Source organism: Callorhinus ursinus, unplaced genomic scaffold (genome assembly GCF_003265705.2).
Source record: "Callorhinus ursinus isolate GAN/ISIS: 27379988/994484 unplaced genomic scaffold, GSC_fseal_2.0 scaffold1, whole genome shotgun sequence".
NCBI classification, from domain to species: Eukaryota; Metazoa; Chordata; class Mammalia; order Carnivora; family Otariidae; genus Callorhinus; species Callorhinus ursinus.
In genome coordinates this window covers 133,300,040-133,322,168 of record NW_027397063.1, presented here as the reverse complement: position 1 = coordinate 133,322,168, position 22,129 = coordinate 133,300,040, and the positions used below count along the sequence as shown (strand labels likewise).

Genomic DNA, 22,129 nt, shown 5'->3' with positions numbered 1-22,129 from the left:
CTAAATAAAATACAATGTAACAGCCCGCATCCAACAAGGATAAGAAATTTGATCTCAGTCATTTGAGGGCCCACCCCTTACTTTCCCTAGGTTCATATAAATTGGAAAGAAATTAACAATGGCCAAAGAGTGAAGACAGATCATTACTCTACAACCCAGAATGGTTACATGAATAGCAACATCTCTGTTCTAGTCCCTTGAAGTCAGGTGGTCTAAAGCTTCATGGCCAGGCCGTCTAAAGATTCATGGCCACGTCTAGACAAAAGAAGTTTTTTGGGAGTTCGGAACTTATTGGCATGAGTTCAACCTCCCTGGGTGCACCACACCGTGCTATTCTTCTCTGAGGCACTGCCACTTGTCGGGGCACTGACAGACTTTTGTCCTCTTCCAAGTCTGAAAGGAACTCCTCCCTGCTCAGCTGCTCAGCACTCCTGCCTGTCCCTCTCTGACTTCTCTGTCCCCAGTCTACCCTTCCTACCCTCGAGGAACTCAGGTCGGGATGACATGCAAGCTCTGCTTTTGATTTCCACGACAGAAAACTCCCCTGACACATGGGAACACAAGGGGCCTGACTACTTTTTGGAATAAATGAAAGGGGAAAATACAATCAAAACAAGAAATATTATCAACCAACCACTGGTGTTTGGTTGGCTGGGGACAAGAATTTCCTAGTGAAGGGACTTTGAATATTAGAACAGGCAAGTGGTAGTCTTTCCTCCTCTCCTCTTGGCACCTTACTCCCTTACTCCCTCCCCACCTATCGCTTTTCCTTAATTTCCCCCCACAGTACTCCTTGACAACTAACATACCTTATCTTTTTATTATTATTTGTTTGTTTACTATGGGTCTTAACCTACTAATTTAAGTCTCATGAGGGCATTTGAATTTTGTCTGTTTTGTTCACATGTGAGCCTAGAAGAGTCGTAAATAATAGAAGCTCAGTAAATATTTATAATTATAAATAAACATCTTTTTGTTCAGGGTGGCATTGGTAAAATCCAGTCAGAAAATTGGAGATGAAAATGAAAGCTCCTATATTTTAATCCTGAATTATGTGATTAACCCTAGAAGAGTAAAAGAAAAATATATAAAGATGAGGACTATTGGGCATTATGATACGGTGATATTACTTCTAAGATGACACAGAACTTCAGTTTTTGTATAGAAATCGGATCTGTAAAATATTTCATGGGCCACTGATTTATTCCATGATATTAGTAAGTATATCTTTCCTTAGGAAAAAAAAAAGCGTGTCTAACTTCAAGTACTTTAAATACTATGTAAAAAATAATACCTAATTTTAAAACTAAAGTAATTCAATCAAGTGCTTTTTAATGTGACCTATTTGGGGGATGGTAGAGTCTCACTACAGTCCTGTAGGTACAATGGTAGCATCTACAATCCAAAATTATCATTTTGGTTACATCAATATTAAAGTTAACTGCAAAATAAGTACTTATAATTTAGAAAATTTATCTTTTAGACACAATGTTGAGCATATATTAAAGATCTGAAAAACCAGAATCATAGGTACTTAGCCTGCTTTACTGAGCTTCATAAATTCATTGAAATGACTTCAAATATTGGCCATTACTTTAAGTTATTTCTTACATAATATGCCTTTAGAAACATGGGGATATAATTCATAGATTTCATAATCTAAAAATATATAAAATAATTTTCCTTTGAAATGCATCTCTACTGAATGTTTGAGGATCAACACTACTGCCTATTCTAAGGTACTCTGCCTGGTGATTTATGTTAATTGCTGCTATTTATACATTCAGACTTGCAGTGTAGCTCGCTGACTCTAACCATGCATTGCCCTGATGCATCGTTCTATTTACTATCACAGCAAAGCTACTGCTCTTCTCCTCTGTTGGGCAGACTGTTTTCACTTAAAGCAATTCAGTAGAAAGTTAATCACAAGGATATCTTGTCTTCCTTAAATTGGATTTCTGCAACAGCAACCAGTAATCTGGACAGTAAGAACATTCCCGTTCCTTTGATGCTCACTAGAAGATAGTCACATCACAACCATGCGCATCCACACTTCTTGGCTTCCTCTCCTCCCATCTCTCAACTTAAACATATGTTCATATAATCTTCATATAGTCAATTCTGGGTTTTTAGACAGTTTACTCCAATTACTGGACACCTGAAGGAAATATTGCTTTCAAAATCTTATTATTGTTTACTCTAAGTTTCCTACGGACATAAGTAGGAATTTTGCTTACTCTAATGCAGCAGGATTTTAAGATCAAAATAACTTATGTCTACTCCCCACACTACTGGAAAGTGTGAACTAGCTAAGTTGACAAAAAAAAAAAAAGTTCTAGTTCTGTTTAGTCTGATCCTTTACAAGGATCGGAGAGATTATGTATTATACCGAGAGATAATACTGAGAATGCAATGAGTACTAGGGGAGAAATTAGAAAGAAAGAATAAGGAAATTTGAGAGTCCAATTACAGTGTGATTCCATTACTTGGCTTGAAATATTGGGAATTACCAAAACAGGAACTGAGTATTCCTTCCAAAGCTGGGGGTAGAGGGCAGAGGAGGAAGCCAGCAGTTTAAAATAGTCCCAATGGAATATCAGAAAAATCACAGGATACCAGATGAACTTTTTATTAACTTAGACTTTAACATATATTTTACTAAGTAATTTGAATATCTAAGCTCTTTTCCTATTAGGATAGACAACTGCTACATGCTGTGGTGGTGGTTGTTTTTTAAAGAAGTACCAGTCTGACATTTTAGGTTGGTCTATTATTTAGACTGACATCGTTCTGAAAACAATTTTTATATAACCAATATATTGGTCATTTAGTGTGATGGAACTGAAACCAGATTTTGAGAGGAGAGAAAAGGAAGAGGGCTCCAGCTGTCACAGTAGGGAAAAAATCAACCACCACCAGAGAGAGAAACTATTTAAAGGGACAGGGGAGTCTAACATCATAATTTTGCTGAAGATGTGTCTGGCTTCTTTAGCACCACAAACTCATAAACACACTTATATGTTTCACACACATACATACACACACAAAATGCAACATAATAAAAATATACATTTTCATAAATATTTTCTTTAGCTAATTCTAGTAAACACAGAAAATAGGTATTTATGGTGAGATAATCTGCTATATAGTGGTTCTTGAGATTCACCAAGGAACAATATAGATTCACAGAACATTCCCAAGTAGGTTCAGGAATAAATATATATACTTGTATATATGTGTGCCTATATATACCAGAAATACATACATATATATATGTATATATGCATACAGACATATGTATTCTTTTCCTAGTTTTATTGAGAAATAATCACACATCACTGTGTAAGTTTAAGGCATACAGCATTATGGTTTGTTTTGCATATATTGTGAAATGATTACCGCAATAGCTTTGGCTAACATGCATCTTCTCATATAGGTACAATAAAAAGAAAGGAAAGAAGAAAAAACAAAAAAAAGTGTTCTCCTTATGATGAGGACTCTTAGGATTTACTCTCTCAACAACTTTCCTATATATCACACAGCAGTGTTAGCTACAGTCATCATGTTGTACCTTATACCTCAGTACTTAATTTACTTTATAGCTGGAAATGTGTACCTTTTGACCACCTTCCTCCAATTCCCTTCCTCCACCCTCCACCTCTGATAACTACAAATCTGATCTTTTTTTCTATGAGTTTGTTGTTGTTGTTTAGATTCTGCATATAAGTGAGGCCATATGGTACTTGTCTTCCTCTGTCTGACTTATTTCACTTAGTATAATGCTTTCAAAGTTTATCCATGTCATCACAAATGGGAGAATTTCCTTATCTTTTTTATGGCTGAATAATAAGGAATAGTAATATTTTAAAGAGCTCTATGACAATGAGCAATTTTGAGAACCAGCAGTATAGTAAAACAAAACAAAAAACCAAAACAAATCCCAGCATCAAGATACCAATCTTTGTACTAAAATAAGCAATTATTGCTAAGGTTACAAGAGAATAAAATAGATACTAGGTTTTAATGATACTCATGAAGGGGTCTTAAATCTCTGGCTAAGAATCAATACATTAAACATGAAGAAGAAAGCTTTCACATCTTTGTCCAACTTTGAAAAGTTCTGGTTTATGGCTAAGTTAATTAACCAAGTTGGCTGAATTAACAGCAGGAGATCAGTAAGAAGGATATTGTGACCTTCTAGTTTACAGATGATAGCTTATTATGAATTTGGTATGCTTATGAAGATTAGAAGCAGATGGCCCAACATAAATTTCAAGCAGGTTGACACATAATGTAAAAACCTGGAGTTTGTAATCAGAAGACCTAGGCTTGAGTCTCAGCTCTGCCACTGTGTGACCTTAGGCAAGTCACTTAACCTAAGCTTCAACTTTCTTAACAATGAATGAAGATCACATGAGATATTGTATGTAAAAAGTACTTTGTAAAATGTAAAGCATTTTTCAAATGTTCATTATTAATGTCATAACTGATCAGGACATAAATATTTATCATTTGGTCTATGCAATCCAAGACAATGAGAGAGGAATTCTATTCACAGCAGGGAGGAGTTGACTGACTACACATCTTATTTCCATAGGAGTTCTATGAAAGTCTATTATTAATTTTTTGATTTACTAATTTATCCAATGCTTGTGTAGTACTAGGTGTCAAGTACAGTTTTAAGCACTTTACAAACAACTCATTTTAACTTCCTAACAAGCTCATGAGGTAGATACTGTTGCTATCATTTTACAAATAAGGAAACAGAGGTACTGAGTTTAGAACTTGCCCAAGCTCATGTAATTAGTAAGTGACAGAGTTGGGGTTCATACACAGGCCATCAAGCTCCAGAATTCATGGGCTCAACCACTATAAAATTTTATTTCACTAAAAGGCAATTCTGTTAGGGCACCTAGGTGGCTCAGTCAGTTAAGGGTCTGCCTTTGGCTCACGTCGTGATCTCAGGGTCCTGGGATCAAGCCCTGTGTCAGGCCCCCTACTCAGTGGGGAATCTACTTCTCCCACTCCCTCTGCCCCTCCCTCCTGCTCGTGCTCTCTCTCGCTCAGATAAATAAATAAAATCTTAAAAAAAAAAGGCAATTCTGTTGCACAAGTCTCAAAGATGGTGTTATGAAGAGGCTTGTAGCCCATATCCTAAGAAATAGAGGGTATTGAAAATAACAGAGACCTGTCATCTGGTACTTTCTGTATCAGGTCATGTTTATATTTCTTAGGAAAATTTTTTCTACGATTATTAATCAGTAGTTGAAAACTTAATCACCATTGAACATGTAGTTAAACATTCAATTTTATGTTACATATATTTTATCATAATTTTTAGAAAGAATCAAAAACTCATATTTGTTTATTGCAATAGCTTAAATAATTTTACATATTCTGCTTTCAAGTTGTAGACTTTTTAAAAAGATTTATTTATTTATAATAAATAAATTATTTATTTATATGAGAGAGAGCGAGCAGGAAGGAGGAGCAGAGAGAAGGGGAGAGAGAGAACCCCAAGCAGACGCCCCACTGAGTGTGGAGCCCAGTGTGGGGCTCAATCCCAGGACCCTGAGATCATGACCTGAGCCGAAATCAAGAGTTGGACACTCAACCAACTGAGCCACCCAGGTGCTCCTCAAGCTATACTTTTTATTTTGCAAAACTAAGTATATTGTTAAGTCTGTAGCAAGAGAGCTGTTGTAAACACTGCTACATAAAATGACAGTATTAGTAATGAATTAGTAGTAATAAAGTATTACTAATACATTGATGAAACAGAGCACATGAAGCAAAGTGAACACGGAGTCAATGGATAATTTTTAAGGCCTGTGCTTATCTAAAGTGTGGCTATCTCCCACTGCTCTGGCCAGGCTGTCTGTTACAGCTAGGGACATTCAACAGGACTGGGAGGATGGGTTTAAATCAGCCATGAAAATAAGCATGTGCTTATTTGTCTTGAGCCTTAAAAATGTCAGGATTGGCCTAATGGATTTTAAGCAAGAGTACATATGGTTTTCAAGACCTGGACCTAAAGAAAAGTTACTTGGCTGCTACTTTCTACTCCACATTTGCTTGTTTTTTATGGAATATGTGTTTATGGGGAAACAATTGTTGTATTTATTATAGACAGGTGCTCAGATTCTGTTTCACAACAAAATTACAAGAGCAAGTGGGAATTCTAGGAGAAGAGGATGGTTAAATATGTGGTGCAGAATAAGTGCACATTTTGGGAGCTAAACAAAATGGTAAGGAAGTGGTAATTCTGAAATTTATTTTCAAAGTTAGTTTAGTCGATATTGTTTAGGGTTTAGGGAGAATGGGTTTTGACTGAGTCCTGGATTGGTCTTGGCCTTTGGCTGGAAGATATGATATAATCAATCAATATGTGGGGGAATTAGAAAGAAATGAAAAAGAAAGTTAATAGATTAATTGTAGACTTTCGGCTATATGATTATGAGTTTTGGATTTCACTATTCACTATGGAAGAATGTACCAAAAAGTTACTCCAGAACTATTTACTAATTTAAGAACCCTAACATAAAAGATTCATTTTAAGGTAGACTTACTCATAAGGGGTATGACTCTGAAGGCAATTTAGTGAGCTCTGTATTTTGACTTAAAAACAATGATCTGACTCTGGTTCCTTTAACAGAAACTAAACATTTCTAGAAAATTGAGAAAACCATATATTGGAATTTCTTAGAAAAGATTATTGCTGTTCCAGTGAAGAGTCAATACAAGAAACCTAGGTGATACTTAATACATTTTTCATGCATTTGATGATGGGAAAGGTAGCCACCTGTTCTGTCCTTTATAAGCTGAGTATAAAGTTGGCCATATTACTTGGATTTGGACTTTTCAACTTCAGTAGAAGTTCATAGCTATCTAAATTCATAAGAGATGAAGTCGGGAGATGACAGAGGTGAATTCAAGAATTTATTTGGAGCAGCCAAGTCAGCATACATAAATGTGAGTGAATCAAAAAGCGGAATAGAGATAGGGAAAGAAACTGGTCTCATTCAGTTGCAAAGAACATGAAAGATAATATTTCCTATTCTCCTTCTAAATTCCATCAAACAAATCCAAAGTACTCTCAAGGCATTGCTGATATGGGGGACTATTCACTCACCAAGGAGTCAGATTAAGAAGGCTCTAACTTATCTCCTGCTTTCAATAGTTCAGAGAACTTCTGTTTACGCTAACCTAGAAAAGCACTGCAGCAATGGCTTTTTTCAGTCATGTACTAAAGAATCAAAGGATACGATGATCAACTAGCTTTATTTCCTCCCATTGCCAGGAGCATCATGTTGGTTGATGGAAAACACTAAAATTATATCATTTTTCACATATGATCTTAATCAAAAGATAAGATATTATTCTCCATCTTATTGTTCTTGGTATCTTTTTGTAGATGTGGGTTTCTAGGGAAAGGCAATAAATAATTTAAATGTATACTTCACCTGTAGTTTCAATGAATAACATCAACTAATGTCTATTAAGAGTCTACTATAGTGACTACACTTATCGTGGTGAGCACTAAGTACTGTATAAAATTGTCAAATCACTATGCTGTCCACCTGAAACTAATATAACATCATATGTCAACTATACTTCAAATAATAATAATTTAAAAGGAGCCTATTATATGACAAGCAGTATGCCAAATGCTTTGCATGTATTATCTCAGTTAACCCTTACAACATCTTTATGAGGCAGATACTATTATAACCCCCATTTTAAAGTGAGGCATGTGGGGTTTATAAAGACTAAGTGACTTGCCTGAGGTTAATCATCTGGTAAGTAGCAGAGCCAACCTTCAAACCCAAAGAGTATGGCTCTAGAGCCTGCCTTATTAACTACTATGACAACTTAATTTTTTTTTCCTAATATACATTACTATAGTTTTCTTGGCATATTTGTCACAAGTAAGGTCACAGTTGCAGAAACATGTTCTAATTTCCTTAACCATTTTCCAGGCCAAAAACTAAAGCATGTGTAGAAAACAAGCAAACAAACAAAAAATCTTAATCCAATAATACCAAATTTACAGCAAATTTTATATCAAATATGGCACTTGTACAGTAGAAACTGACTGAGAGTTTGATAGCTATACAGATTATTTGCCAGCAGGAACGTGGTACAAAAGCATATATATACAGATAGTTCCTAACTTATGGTGGTCCTACTTACAATTTTTCAACTTTACAATGGTGCAAAAGTGATACACATTCAGCAGAAACCATACTTCAGATTTTGAATTGGAATCTTTTCCTGAGCTAGCAATATGTAGTTGATACTCTCTCATGCTGCTGGGCAGTGGTAGCAAGCCATAGCTCCCAGTCAGCCCACAATCACGGGGTAAACAACCCGTACACTGCCAACCTTTTTGTATCCATACAACTATGCTTTTTTCACTTTCAGTACAGTATTTGATTAAATGCAATATTCAATGCTTTATTATCAACTAGACTTTGTATCAGATGACTTTGCCCAACCATAGGCTAATATAAGTGTTCTAAGAATATTTAAAGTAGGCTACGCTAAACTATGAAGTTTAATAGGTTAGGTGTATTAAATGCATTTTTGAGTGATGGTGTTTTCAACTTATTATAACTTTATCAGAATGTAACCACATTGTAAGATGAGGAAGATATATATCTTGCAAATGTAGTTTTCCACTGAGTTGGCTCAACAGATTTGTATCCAGTTTCACTCCATTACTCTAAGAGGGAAACACTGCCTGATGATCTAGTTATAAACTAATTTGCTAATCCTTATTACAAGTTACAGTCTTAGAATTTGGATCATAAAGAGCAAAACTCTTGCTCAAATAAATGTTAATCCAGATGCACTTATTATGACTATTGCAAATGTAATTTGAAAATATCAAGAGTTCTGCTTGTCACTAGTCCTCCAAAGGGGAAAATCAAGGGACAAATAAAGAGCAAGTCTGCCAGAGACTGCCATGATTCAACACATATATTAGAATTAAAGGTGAGAATTTTCCTCATTTTGTAGGTGCAAGTCTGGGAAAACATTCAACAATAAATTAGACCACTGAGTATGAATAAGCAAATTGGCATGGTATAGAAAAAGAAATAACTTGGACTTTGGAGTTAGACATAATAACTCTAATCATTATTTCATCATTTGGTGGCTGATTGACCTTGGGCTAGATAAGCAGCCTGAATCTCAGTTTCTTCTTATATATGTAAAAATAGTGACAATGCCTATCTTCATGGAGTTGCTGTAAAACTTTAAAAATTATATGAAAAGGATCTACCCAACTCGTGGCCTAAGGCAGAGACTCACTATATCATTGCTGCTTGTAGGCTCTTTTAGCTGTTGGAGTCATCATACTGCATGCTGACATCAGAGCCCTTTGTTGGAGGATATTTACTAGACCAAATTTATGCTCAATAAATTGATCATCAGTTGGTAATTTCTACTCATACGTTTACCACTATACAGCAAATAAACAAACTTATTAGTAAGTTAATATAGGATAACAAGTTGTACTATCACTTCTATTTACAGGCTGGAAGAGTTAGAGTAATGTGATTTCAGTCATTTGGCCAAATTCTCAAGGGTACTAAAATTTCAGAATGGTTCTTCTAAAGATACAAGTTACAAAGAACTGTGACATCTTCAGTGCCATCATTAGTGTATCTTTTGGAATAATCCCAGGGGTTTAACACAAGATCTATATCTTCTTCACACTGCTTGTCGTTATCTGGTGGGGAGGGGGAGGTGGTTTGCTGAGAGTAGTCACTGAGGGATCCAGGCTGAGAGAGGAGCAAATCAACATTCCAAACATTATCAGTCACAGTGCCACAGGGAAAGACTGAACTCTGGAGGATGTTGCACTGCACACATTTACGTGCTCAAAGAGGTGACATTCATCAATTCCACACAACTCACTGGCCCCACCCCACCACAAGTATCGAATGTGCAATTCTACTTTGTAACAGGAAGGAAAGGACCTGAAAAATTCTGGTGAACACTTTCATTGACTCCTCTAATTAGGAAGCAGAATGGTAGGAGCTGCAGAAGCTCAACTTTAGCAATATGGCATTGCTTCCTGTTTATCTCCCCGGAAAATACAGGGAACTCCATAACACAATGGGTAAATACTCAAATGACATCTGGAGCCCAAAGAGATGGTTGCATACCTACAGGTATATCCTACATACAGTAGTAAGCAGACTACTAAAATATACAGCCAAAAAAATCCACTCATATCATTGACAAAATAAACCCCTAAATTTTACCACAAGAGCATCACAGCATCAGGGGCGAAGTATCTACTTTTCTTGGCAACCTGAAAAACTTTTAGAAAAGTGTAGGCCAAGCAATCATTGGTTGGAGTACATTACTTATGTCCAAGAAAAATTATAATGACTCTATACAACCAATAAGACAGATGATCAACTTCAACATACTAAAAATATTAAGTTCAAATTATGTATCAGCTTTATCAGCAATATCTATAAATTATACATAATGTTGAATGACAGGAATGACCTTAAAGCTGTGTTCAATGAAACAGATCATTATTGGGTTTGACATGTGAATGTATGGCAGTAAGCATAATTTCCAGGCAAACCAAAGTGAAAGACTAAGCAAAGTAGAAGGCAACAGGAAACAGTAAGTCATAACTACAGTTATATTACTACACTAGTTATATTACTACACTAGATAAAGCAACTCTGATGCCTCAAGTTGAGAAAATTTAGTGTGTGGTTCTTATTCTCTGGCCTGCACATTAGATTCATTTGACAAAATTACTGAGGCCTGGCCCTACTCCAAGAGATTCTAATCTAACTGATTCACTAACTGGAGCCCAGGCATTACCATGTTCTTGTTGCTATTGTCTTTTTGTTGTTATTTTGTAAAGCTTTCTAATGCATAGCCAGACTTAAGAAATTAAGTTAAACTAAGTCATGTAATTTAACAAGCTAAAAAATAAACTCACATATAATGGGTTCTGCAGACAGGTATCTGCTAAATATAAAAGAACAGCATTTGTGCTAGCGGGGAAATAATTATTTTCCATGCAACAACACTTAAAAAAATAGCCATCCGGGGGAGGGGATAAGATGGTGGAGGAGTAGGGGACCCTATTCCAACCGGTCCCTGGAATTGAGCTGGATATCTATGAGACCACTCTGAACATCCACGAAATTAGCCTGAGATGTAAGAAGACAGATCTGGATCTCTACAAACAGAATATCACAGGTGGCTGGTTTTGAGGTATGAAGCAGGTAGCCATGATTCCGAGGGCAGATATCAGAGGATAAATGGAAGGGGGAAGGAGCTGAGCTGTGGGGATCCTACACCGCCGGTGACTGAGAGCCTCCTGCGCTGGGGACCTGGCACAGACTCACAGACCGGTAGCAATGGGGAAAGGACTTTAGGGCAGTCCCCCAGACGGAAACCCTGAGTGGCAGGGCTGAGCCTATGAACTAGAGGTGGCTGGTGGTTTTAGAAGTACAAAGGGCAGAGACAAACCCGACCTGGAGGCAAGGACTGGGAGTGCTGCAGAGGGGCGCACAACCTAGGATGCTGCAGTTTATAGCAGCACAGAGAGAAATGGAGATAGTGTGGCCTGGAGAGATCACTGAAGAACAGACTATGATCTCTCTGCTCTGAGGCAGAGGGTTGGAAACGGTCTCTTCTGCTCTGACTCTCGGAATAGACATGGAAAGCCACCAGGGAAAGCTGCCAGAGAACAAAATCCCCCCAAAACAGGTTTTCACTGAGCCCATCCCCCATGACAGGGAGCAGGGCAACTCTGCCCAAACAGGGTTGCCTGAGTAAAAGTGCGGCAGGCCCCTCCCCCAAAAGACAGGCTGGGAGAACAAGAGGCCGGCAACCCTAAGGTCCCTATAATACAGGTGCATCTTGCTTGGGTTGTGGTAAAATATTTGGACTCTGTATATCCCTCAACAGAATGACTAGGAGAAGGAACCCCCCAAATAGAAAAGACTCAGAGACTGTGATTACCTCTGCCACGGATTTACAAATGGATTGGATACAGATATAACCAAGATGTCAGAGATGGAATTCAGGGTAGCAATTGTGAAGAAAATAGCTAGAATGGAGAAATCAATTAATGGCAACATAGAGTCTCTAAGGGCAGAAATGAAAGCTGAACTGGCAGAACTTAAAAATGCTATCAATGAGATCCAATCTAATCTAGATAATCTAACAGCTAGGGTAAGTGAGGCAGAAGAACGAATTAGTGATCTAGAAGACCAATTAATAGACAAGAAGGAAAAAGAGGAGACCAGGGAAAAACAACTCAAAATCCATGAAAATAGAATCAGAGAAATAAGTGACACCATGAAACATTCCAATGTCAGAATTATTGGGATCCCTGAGGGAGTGGAGAGAGAGAGAGAGGACTAGAAGATATATTTGAGCAAATCGTAGATGAGAACTTCCCTAATCTGGGGAATGAAACAAACATTCATGTCTTAGAGGTGGAGAGGACCGCTCCCAAGATCAAGGAACACAGGCCAACGCCCCGGCATGTAATAGCAAAACTCGCAAATCTTAGAACCAAGGAAACCATCTTAAGGGCAGTTAGGGGGAAGAGATTCCTTACATACAGAGGGAGGAACATCAGAATAACATCACACCTATCCACAGAGACCTGGAAAGCCAGAAAGGGCTGGAAAGACATATTCAGGGTACTAAATGAGAAGAACATGCAGCCAAGAATACTTTATCTGGCAAGGTTGTCATTTAGAATGGATGGAGAGATGCAGAGCTTCCAAGACTGGCAGAAACTGAAAGAATATGTGCACTAAGCTGGCCCTGCAAGAAATATTAAGGGGGGTTCTATAAAAGGAGAAAGACCCCAAGAGTGACACAGAACAGAAATTTACAATCTATAAAAACAAGGTCTTCACAGGCAAAATGATGACAATAAATTCATATCTTTCAATAATCACTCTCAACATGAACGGCCTAAATGCTCCCATAAACTGGCACAGGGTTGCAGACTGGATAAAAAGACAGGACCCACCCATATACTGTCTACAAGAGACTCATTTTGAACCTAAAGATACATCCAGACTGAAAGTGAAGGGACGGAGTTCCATCTTCCATGCCAATGGACCTCAGAAGAAAGCTGGGGTAGGAATTCTTATATCAGACAAATTAGATTTTAAGCTAAACACTGTAGTTAAGAGACACAGAAGGACACTATATCATTCTTAAAGGGTCTATCCAATGAGAAGATCTAACAATTGTAAATATCTATGCCCCCAACATCCATCTACATAACTGTTAACCAAAAAAGAGTCATATTGATAACAATACGTTAATTGTAGGAGACCTCAATACTCCCCTCTCAGCAAGAGACAGATCATCTAAGCAGAAAATCAACAAAGAAACAAGAGCTTTGAATGACACATGAGACCAGATGGACATCATAGATATATACAGAACATTCCACCCTAAAACAACAGAATACTCATTCTTCTCAAGAGCACATGGAACTTTCTCCAGAAGAGACCACATACTGGGTCAAAAATCAGGTCTCAACTGATACCAAAAGACTGAGAGTATTCCCTGTATATTCTCAGACCATAATACTTTAAAACTGGAACTCAATCACAAGAAAAAATTTGGAAGAAATTCAAACACTTGGAAGCTAAAGACCACTCTGCTCAAGAATGTTTGGGTCAACCAGGAAATCAAAGAACTTAAACAATTCACGGAAACCCATGAGAATGAAAACACATTGGTCCAAAACCTATGGGATACTGCGGAGGCAGTCCTAAGGGGGAATACATAGCCATCCAAGCCTCACTCAAAAAAACAAAAAAATCCTGAATTTACCAACTAACTTTACACCTTAAAGAACTAGAGAAAAAGCAACAAATGATTCCAAGCCACGCATTAGAAGAGAAATAATTAAGACTACAGCAGAGATCAGTGAATTAGAAACCAGAAACACAGTAGATCAGATCAACAAAACTAGAAGCTGGTTCTTTGAAAGAATTAATAAGATCGATAAACCACTGGCCAGAATTATCCAAAAGAAAAGAGAAAGGACCCAAATTAATAAAATTATGAATGAAAGGGGAGAGATCACAACACCAAGGAAATAGAAACAATTATTAGAAATTATTATCTACAAATATATGCCAATAAATTAAGCAACCTGGAAGAAATGGATGCCTTCCAGGAAACCTATAAACTCCCAAGACTGAAACAGGAAGAAACTAACAACCTGAAAAGGCCAATAACCAGTAACGAGATTGAAGCAGTGATCAAAAACCTCCCAAAACACAAGAGTCCAGGGCCTGATGGATTCCCTGGGGAATTCTATCAAACATTCAAAGAAGAAATAATACCTATCCTCCTGAAGCTGTTTCAAAAAATAGAAACAGAAGGAAAGTTTCCAGACTCATTCTATGAGGCCAGCATTACCTTAATCCCCAAAACCAGGCAAAGACCCCATCAAAAAGGAGAATTTCAAACCAATATCCCTGATGAATATGGATTCCAAAATTCTCAACAAAATCCTAGCTAATAGGATCCAGCAATACATTAAAAGGATCATCCACCACGACCAAGTGGGATTTATCCCCAGGATGCAAGGGTGGTGTAACATTCACAAGTAAATCAATGTGATAGAACACATTAATAAGAGGAGAGAGAAGAACCATATGGTCCTCTCAATTGATGCAGAAAAAGCATTTTCCAAAATACAACATCCTTTCCTGATTAAAACTCTTCAGAGTATAGGGATAGAGGGAACATTCCTCAAGTTCATAAAATCCATCTATGAAAAACCCACAGTGAATATGATCGTCAGTGGGGAAAAGCTGAGAGCATTTCCCTTAAGATCAGGAACATGACAAAGATGCCTACTCTTGCCACTATTGTTCATCATAGTACTAGAAGTCCTAGCAACAGCAATCAGACAACAAAAAGAAATAAAAGGTATTCAAACTGGCAAAGAAGACATCAAACTTTCTCTCTTCGCAGATGACATGATACTTTATGTGGAAAATCCAAAAGACTCCACCCTCAAATTACTAGAACTCATATAGCAATTCAGTAATGTGGCAGGATATAAAATCAATGCACAGAAATCAGTTGCTTTCTTATACACTAACAATGCAACTGTAGAAAGAGAAATTAGAGAAATGATTCCATTTACAAGAGCACCAAAAACCGTAAGATACCTTGGAATAAACCTAACCAAAGAGGGAAAGGATCTATACTCTAGGAACTACAGAACACTCATGAAAGAAATTGAAGAAGACACAAAAAGATGGACAAACATTCCATGCTCATGGATTGGAAGAATAAACATTGTTAAAATGTATACACTACCCAGAGTAATCTATACCTTAAATGCTATCCCAATCAAAGTTCCAATGACATTTTTCAAAGTGCTGGAACAAACAATCCTAAAATTTGTATGGAATTAGAAAAGACCCCGAATCGCCAGGGAAATGTTGAAAAAGAAAAACAAAGCTGGGGGCATCACGTGGCCCAATTTCAAGCTATATTACAAAGCAGTGATCACCAGGACAGCATGGTACTGGCACAAAAACAGACATATAGACCAATGGAACAGAATAGAGAGCCCAGATATGGACCCTCAACTCTATGGTCAAATAATCTTTGACAAAGCAGGAAACAATATGAAATGGAAAAAAGAGAGTCTCTTCAATAAATGGTGGTGGGAAAATTGGACAGCTATATACAGAAGAATGAAACTCGACCATTCTCTAACACCATACACAAAGATAAATTCAAAATGGATGAAAGACCTCAAAGTGTGACAGGAATCCATCAAAATCCTAGAGGAGAACATAGGCAGTAACCTCTTTGACACTGGCCACAGCAACTTCTTTCAAGATGCATCTCCAAAGGCTAGTGAAACAATAGGAAAAATGAACTTTTGGGACTTCGTCAAGACAAAAATCTTCTGTACAGCAAAGGAAACAGTCAACAAAACAGACAGGCAACCCAAAGAATGGGAGAAGATATTTGCAAATGACACTACAGATAAAGGGCTGGTATCCAAGATCTATAAAGAACTTCTCAAACTCAACACCCAAAAAACAAATAATCAAGTCAAAAAATGACAGAAGATATGAACAGACACTTCTCCAAAGACATACAAATGGCTAACAGACACATGAAAAAATGTTCATCATCATTAGCCATCAGGGAAATTCAAATCAAAACCACATTGAGATACCACCTTACACCATTTAGAATGGCAAAAATTGATAAGGCAAGAAACAACAAATGTTGGAGAGGTTGTGGAGAAAGGGGAACCCTCTTACACTGTTGGTGGGAATGGAAGTTGGTACAACCACTTTGGAAAACAGTGTGGAGGTGCCTCAAAAAATTAAAAATAGAGCTACCCTATGACCCAGCAATTGCACTCCTGGGTATATACCCCAAAGACACAGATGTAGTGAAAAGAAGGGCCATATGCACCACAATGTTCATAGCAGCAATGTCCGCAAGAGCCAAACTGTGGAAAGAGCAGAGATGCTCTTCAACAGACGAATGGATAAAGAAGATGTGGTCCATATATACGATGGAATATTACTCAGCCATCAGAAAGGATGACTACCCAACTTTTACATCAACATGGATCGGACTGGAGGAGATGATGCTAAGTGAAATAAGTCAAGCAGAGAAAGTCAATTATCATATGGTTTCACTTATTTGTGGAACATAAGGAATAGCATGGAGGACAGTAGGAGAAGGAAGGGAAAAATGAAAGGGGGGAAATTGGAGGGGGACATGAACTATGAGAGACTATGGACTCTGAGAAACAAACCGAGGGTTTTAGAGGGGAGGGGGGGTGGGGGGATGGGTTAGCCCGGTGATGGGTATTAAAGAGGGCACGTACTGCATGGAGCACTGGGTGTTATACAGAAACAATGAATCATGGAACACTACATCAAAAACTAATGATGTATTGTATGGTGACTAACATAACATAATAAAATAAAATAATATTAAAAAAATAGCCATCCAGCACATGTTCACATCTATTTTCTTTAAGGAAGGGGGAGATTTCAGCTGTCTTTATAGCTACTGATTTTTTAGTAATGAAAAAATAAAATGTATGAATAAACTAATACAAATTACAAATACACAACTAAATATCACCTTCAACTTTTTTCTAAACTATATCCCAGTGTATCTATGAGAAGTTTTATTTATTGTGGAAAACCTTATCATCTGTACCAATCAATAGACAGTGACAGCTCTGTCATGCTTTCAACAATAAAATTAGTAAGTCAGTGGTCCTATAAATATATCAACCAGGGGAAAGTGACTATTCAAAAAAAAAGCTTGGCAAACATGAAGTAAAAGTTAAAATTTTCATAATATAACACTAAAAAGGTATTTCATTTTCTCATAAATGCAAATAATATCTTTCTAGGATAACATATTTTTCTCCCACCTTAACATATACACTGTAAAATATACATAGTCCATATGCAGTGAAAACTCTAAAATAGTCATCTATTAAACTAAGCTTACACAAATTAGGATAAAATGATATTGAAATAATGTATGAAGTAAGATTTAGTTGATTAAAGCAGTGAAAGTTATAAATGCCTATCATTCTTTGCTAGTTTTAGAAAAAGAGAACAACCTGTGCAATGCACTTCTCTCCTCCACTTCTAGAAAAACCTTTAAGAAAGTCCACATTGTCTACATACATTAACTTTTGTGTGAGTGATCTTTTCTCATGGCGGAAGGGGATGTGAACTTAATAACCAGATCAATGTACTACAGTGTAGAGACAGCATTTGAGGATATAGGAGTTCCGGCGCAGAGAGGGGCATTAAAAGATTAAATTTTGGGGAAGTCTAGGCAAGGGAACTGTAGGTTGGGGTTGCTACTATCTCCATCTCTCAGAGACAGGAAAATCTCAGCTATCCCTGGATAATACATATTTTGAAATTATTCTTTTTTAATCAATTTCTCATATGTAAAATTTTTGACCATTTTTCTATCTTGGCTGGCAGTATTGCTGAGTCAACCTTCTTCCTTTCTGTTTCTTGAGTAGATTGGGGCAATGAGGCGTCAATATGAGTCTCCCCTTCTCTGTAAGTGCAGATCCTTAGATAGGCAGAAGTGGGGAATCAGAGCACAGAGGGACAATCTGGCATGTGCCAGCTGAATTTGAGGTAGAAGGGTATTAACAGTTCATCCTAAAATGAAGAGACCCACAGAGAAAGGCACCCATATTAGATCACCTCCAAGGTAGCAAGTAAAGAAAAAAGACAGATAAAAAGAGTAAGGGACAAAGAAAGTGCCTGTAGGAAAGGTACCCTGAATGACAACAGAGGAGAGATCCTGCCCCAGAGCTTGTGAGCACCCAGTGGGTTATCCATCCAGAGCACCTGGTTGGCTGGGAGAGTAGGGGAAGGAGGAGGGGAAACAAATATTTTTTTCTGTCCCATCCTCACATTAGGGATCTGCTTAATTTAAGCAGCCCTGAATCGATGACCTTTGCAAGAATTTCTAAGTTTACTTTAATGCTTTCAGAAGGTTAAAAACTATGGCTTCAGATGCTTGAGTTTGGCTTTCTTTTGCATCAGATTTGGTCTGTGTCCTTGGGACTAACGGTATGCTCACTGGAATCATCAGACTACTTAAATTAATCCTGACAGAATTCAAATCCTGAGAAATATAGTTGAGACAATTTAAAAAGTCACTTCTAGTTTTTACTTATATTTAAATATAATTTCTTAAGAATGCCTTGCTTTTTATCCTATTGTCAGATCTCTAAGATTCTAACGTCCGCTTCATGAGAAGCTAACAGGTTTCCCTGTCCTTTAGGAAAGGGGAGAAGGGCACAGAAAGGAGAACAATTCTTCCTGTTTTCTGTGGTTGCCAGCAGAAGTGCCTAGGAACAAACACATCCAAAATATCAGAGCAGAGAAGGTGCCTCACATTAAGAAGAATGGCTCACAACTACCATGAAATGAATGTATGTATTTTATTCTATACTTAAATATTTTTATTAAAATGGTCTTCCCTTCCAGTTGCTTTCAAGTTGAATAGAAAAAGATACTGCTTATGCCAAAGATATAGCAAAAGCCCATTTTAAAGTACCTCAAATTTACACAGATTTACTTATACTGTGGATTAAATGGTGTGCCTTAAATGTACATACACTTACATGTATATTTGAACATATCTACTTTCCACTATAAAATAGAAACCATCCAGTCAAAGGAATCCACATTTGATATCTATTTTTAAATCAGATTTCTAATGAAAGCATGGTTTGCTGATGAAAAGTTTCAATATTAGAATACAAACACAGATAATTGAATTGATTTATGACTAAACCAAACCATGGAAATAAGTCCAGTTCACCTATTCTCATTAACCTGAGAATCCAGTCTATTTATTAGTTGTAATGTGTGATTTTTAAAGTTTAAAAAGAGTAAAAAAGATACTGAAGGAGTTAGTATAATGAAATACTCTCTTTGAAATTTGAAAATCTCGTGCATTCCATAATTAATTTTCCCTGTGAGCTAGGCCTACAACTTAAAAGTCTTCTCAAGGGAATTTTTAAAAACTACCAAATGATAATCTTAAAATTGTTTCAAAAGGCAATTATATAAAGTCTTCAGTTGATTTATACTATATCGCCATTAGGAAAATAAAATTTAAAACTACCCTACCTTCCACACTTCGAGAAAATTTGTTTAAAAATACAAATATTCAATTTTAAACAAATAGTATATACTGTTTCATTTATATAAATATAAAAGAAAATAATTATATATCTTTTAGGTTCTGAAACAAAAATGGCCATAACTAAAAACAAGTGCAAGGAGAATAAAGGTTTGATGTTACTGTACGTACCTTTAATGTGATACTATAATGTCCAACAAATGTTGCATTAATCCATGATCTTGAATGGGGATCACCCAGGAATTCTATGTGATATTGTTCAACATTTCCATCCAGGTCGTAGATCACGTATTTCCCTTTAAAAGGATCTGGGCGAAGTATCCCCGGCCAACTTCCAAAAGAAAGTATTTTTAATTATTTTGATGCTTTAAAAAAGGCAGAAATCCATACATCTGTCATAATTATATACCAAATTTTCTCCTTTGAATTTTAATAACTCAGAAAACTTAAACATATTCATACTTGTATCCTTTAAAAGTAGGATATTCATTTGATACAAGTAATCAGTTGTATCTTTGTAAATACAGAAAGCTTTGGAAAAGTCACATATTTAAGATAAACATAAAACATAAGGAGAAAGAATTATAAGACAAAAGAATGATCTCTAGGATCTGGAAGAGATATTTAGACACTGCTAATAGGAAAGATAAGATTCATGGCAGGTTTAAATCAACTCTAACCAATAAGAATGCTTATTACTTGGCTGCAGAGACGGAGCCGAGGCGCGGGCTCTCAGCTTGGGGTGGCCATAAACTGTGATCCGCGGCCCAGTCGGGCCACTGCTCCTCCAGCAGGGACCCAACAAGCAGCAGAGCAGGGGAGACTACCCTTCCTCCCCTGGGAGGAGCAGCGCAGGGATCTGCTGGGTTTGGAGACTCCACACGGGGTCGGGTGCCAGAGATAGAAACACTTGGTCACAGGCTGGGTGAGCACAGAGTGCGGCCGGAGATCGGGGAGACGGGAGTGATTGCTTTTCTCTGCGGGCGCACTGAAGAGCGGTCCGAGTTCTCAGCTCCTCCAGGCGGAGATTGGGAGGACACCATTTTCACTCTCATCCTCCAAAGCTGTACCAAGAGCTTGCAGGGAACAAAAGCTCCCGAGAGCAAACCCAAGCAGATTGCTTAGCCCGGATTCACAAGGGCGGGGCAATTCCGCCTCAGGCAAAGACATTTGGGAACCACAGCAACAGGCCCCTCCCCCAGAAGATCAGCACGAACAGCCAGCCAAGACCAAGTTTACCGATCAAGGAGAACGGGAGAACTCCAGCGCTAGGGGAACACTGCACATAGAATTCATGGCTTTTTTTACCATGATTCATTATTTTTCAAAGTTAATTTTTTAACTGTTTTTTTCTTGAATTTTTCTTTTTCCCTTTTCAACCATCTTATCAATCCCTTTTAAAAAATTTTTTTATTTTTCATTTTTAGAGTCATATTCTATCCCTTCTTAGTAGTTACACTTATTTTTGGCATATATATATAAGTTGTTCAACAGTTTCTTCTAAGAGATCAAAATATAGCCTAAATCTCTAGTGTATGGCTTTGTTCTAGTCTCCTGCCTGCTCACATTCTCTCCCTTTTTTTATTTTTTAAATCTTCTTCCTTCTTTTTTCAAACAACTTCTTATCAATTCTTTTTATAAAATCTTTTATAATTTTCATCTTTACAGTCATCTTCCATCCTTTCATTGTATCAACCCTTATTTTGTACATATATGTCTTTCTTTCTTTACAATTTTAGGAGGCACTATCTTCTGACAGACCAAAATACACACAGAATCTAGTGTGTGGCACTGATCTATGCACTAGCCAGATCATATGTGATCATATTGTTTTTTTTTTGTTTTGTTCTGTTTTTGTTTGTTTTTATCTTTTTCTTCTTCTTTTTTTTTCTCTTTCTTTTTTCTTTCTTTCCCTTTCTTTTCCCCTGGTTTCAGGTCTTTTCTGATTTGTTTAGAGTATATTTTCTGGGGATGTTGTTAACCTGTTAGCATTTTGTTCTCTCATTCATCTATTCTCCTCGGGACAAAATGATAAGACAAAAGAAATCACCTCAGCAAAAAGAACAAGAGGTAGTACCGTCTGCCAGGGACCTACTCAATACGGACATTAGTACAATGTCAGACCTAGAGTTCAGAATCATGACTTTAAAATACTACCTGGGCTTGAAAAAAGCATGGAAGTTATCAGAGACACCCTTTCTGGAGAAATAAAAGAACTAAAATCTAACCAAGTCAAAATCAAAAAGGCTACTAATGAGGTGCAATCAAAAATGGGGGCACTAACTGCTAGGATAAATGAGGCAGAAGAGAGAATCAGCGATATAGAAGACCAAATGATGGAAAATAAAGAGGCTGAGAAAAAGAGAGAGAAACAACTACAGGATCACGAGGGCAGAATTCGAGAGATAAG

At 37.2% G+C, this 22,129-nt stretch overlaps 1 protein-coding gene across 8 annotated transcripts in view; it reads right to left on the bottom strand.

Annotated features, from left to right (window-relative positions):
- ZCWPW2 (zinc finger CW-type and PWWP domain containing 2) overlaps positions 1 to 22,129 on the bottom strand; it is a 149,898-nt gene that overhangs the window by 54,446 nt on the left and 73,323 nt on the right. For all 8 annotated transcript variants that reach the window (XM_073901076.1, XM_025883283.2, XM_073901102.1 and 5 more), the window contains one exon: positions 19,891 to 20,050. In XM_073901076.1, the coding sequence (XP_073757177.1) occupies positions 19,891 to 20,050 (160 nt within the window). The remainder of the gene's footprint in view (positions 1 to 19,890; positions 20,051 to 22,129) is intronic.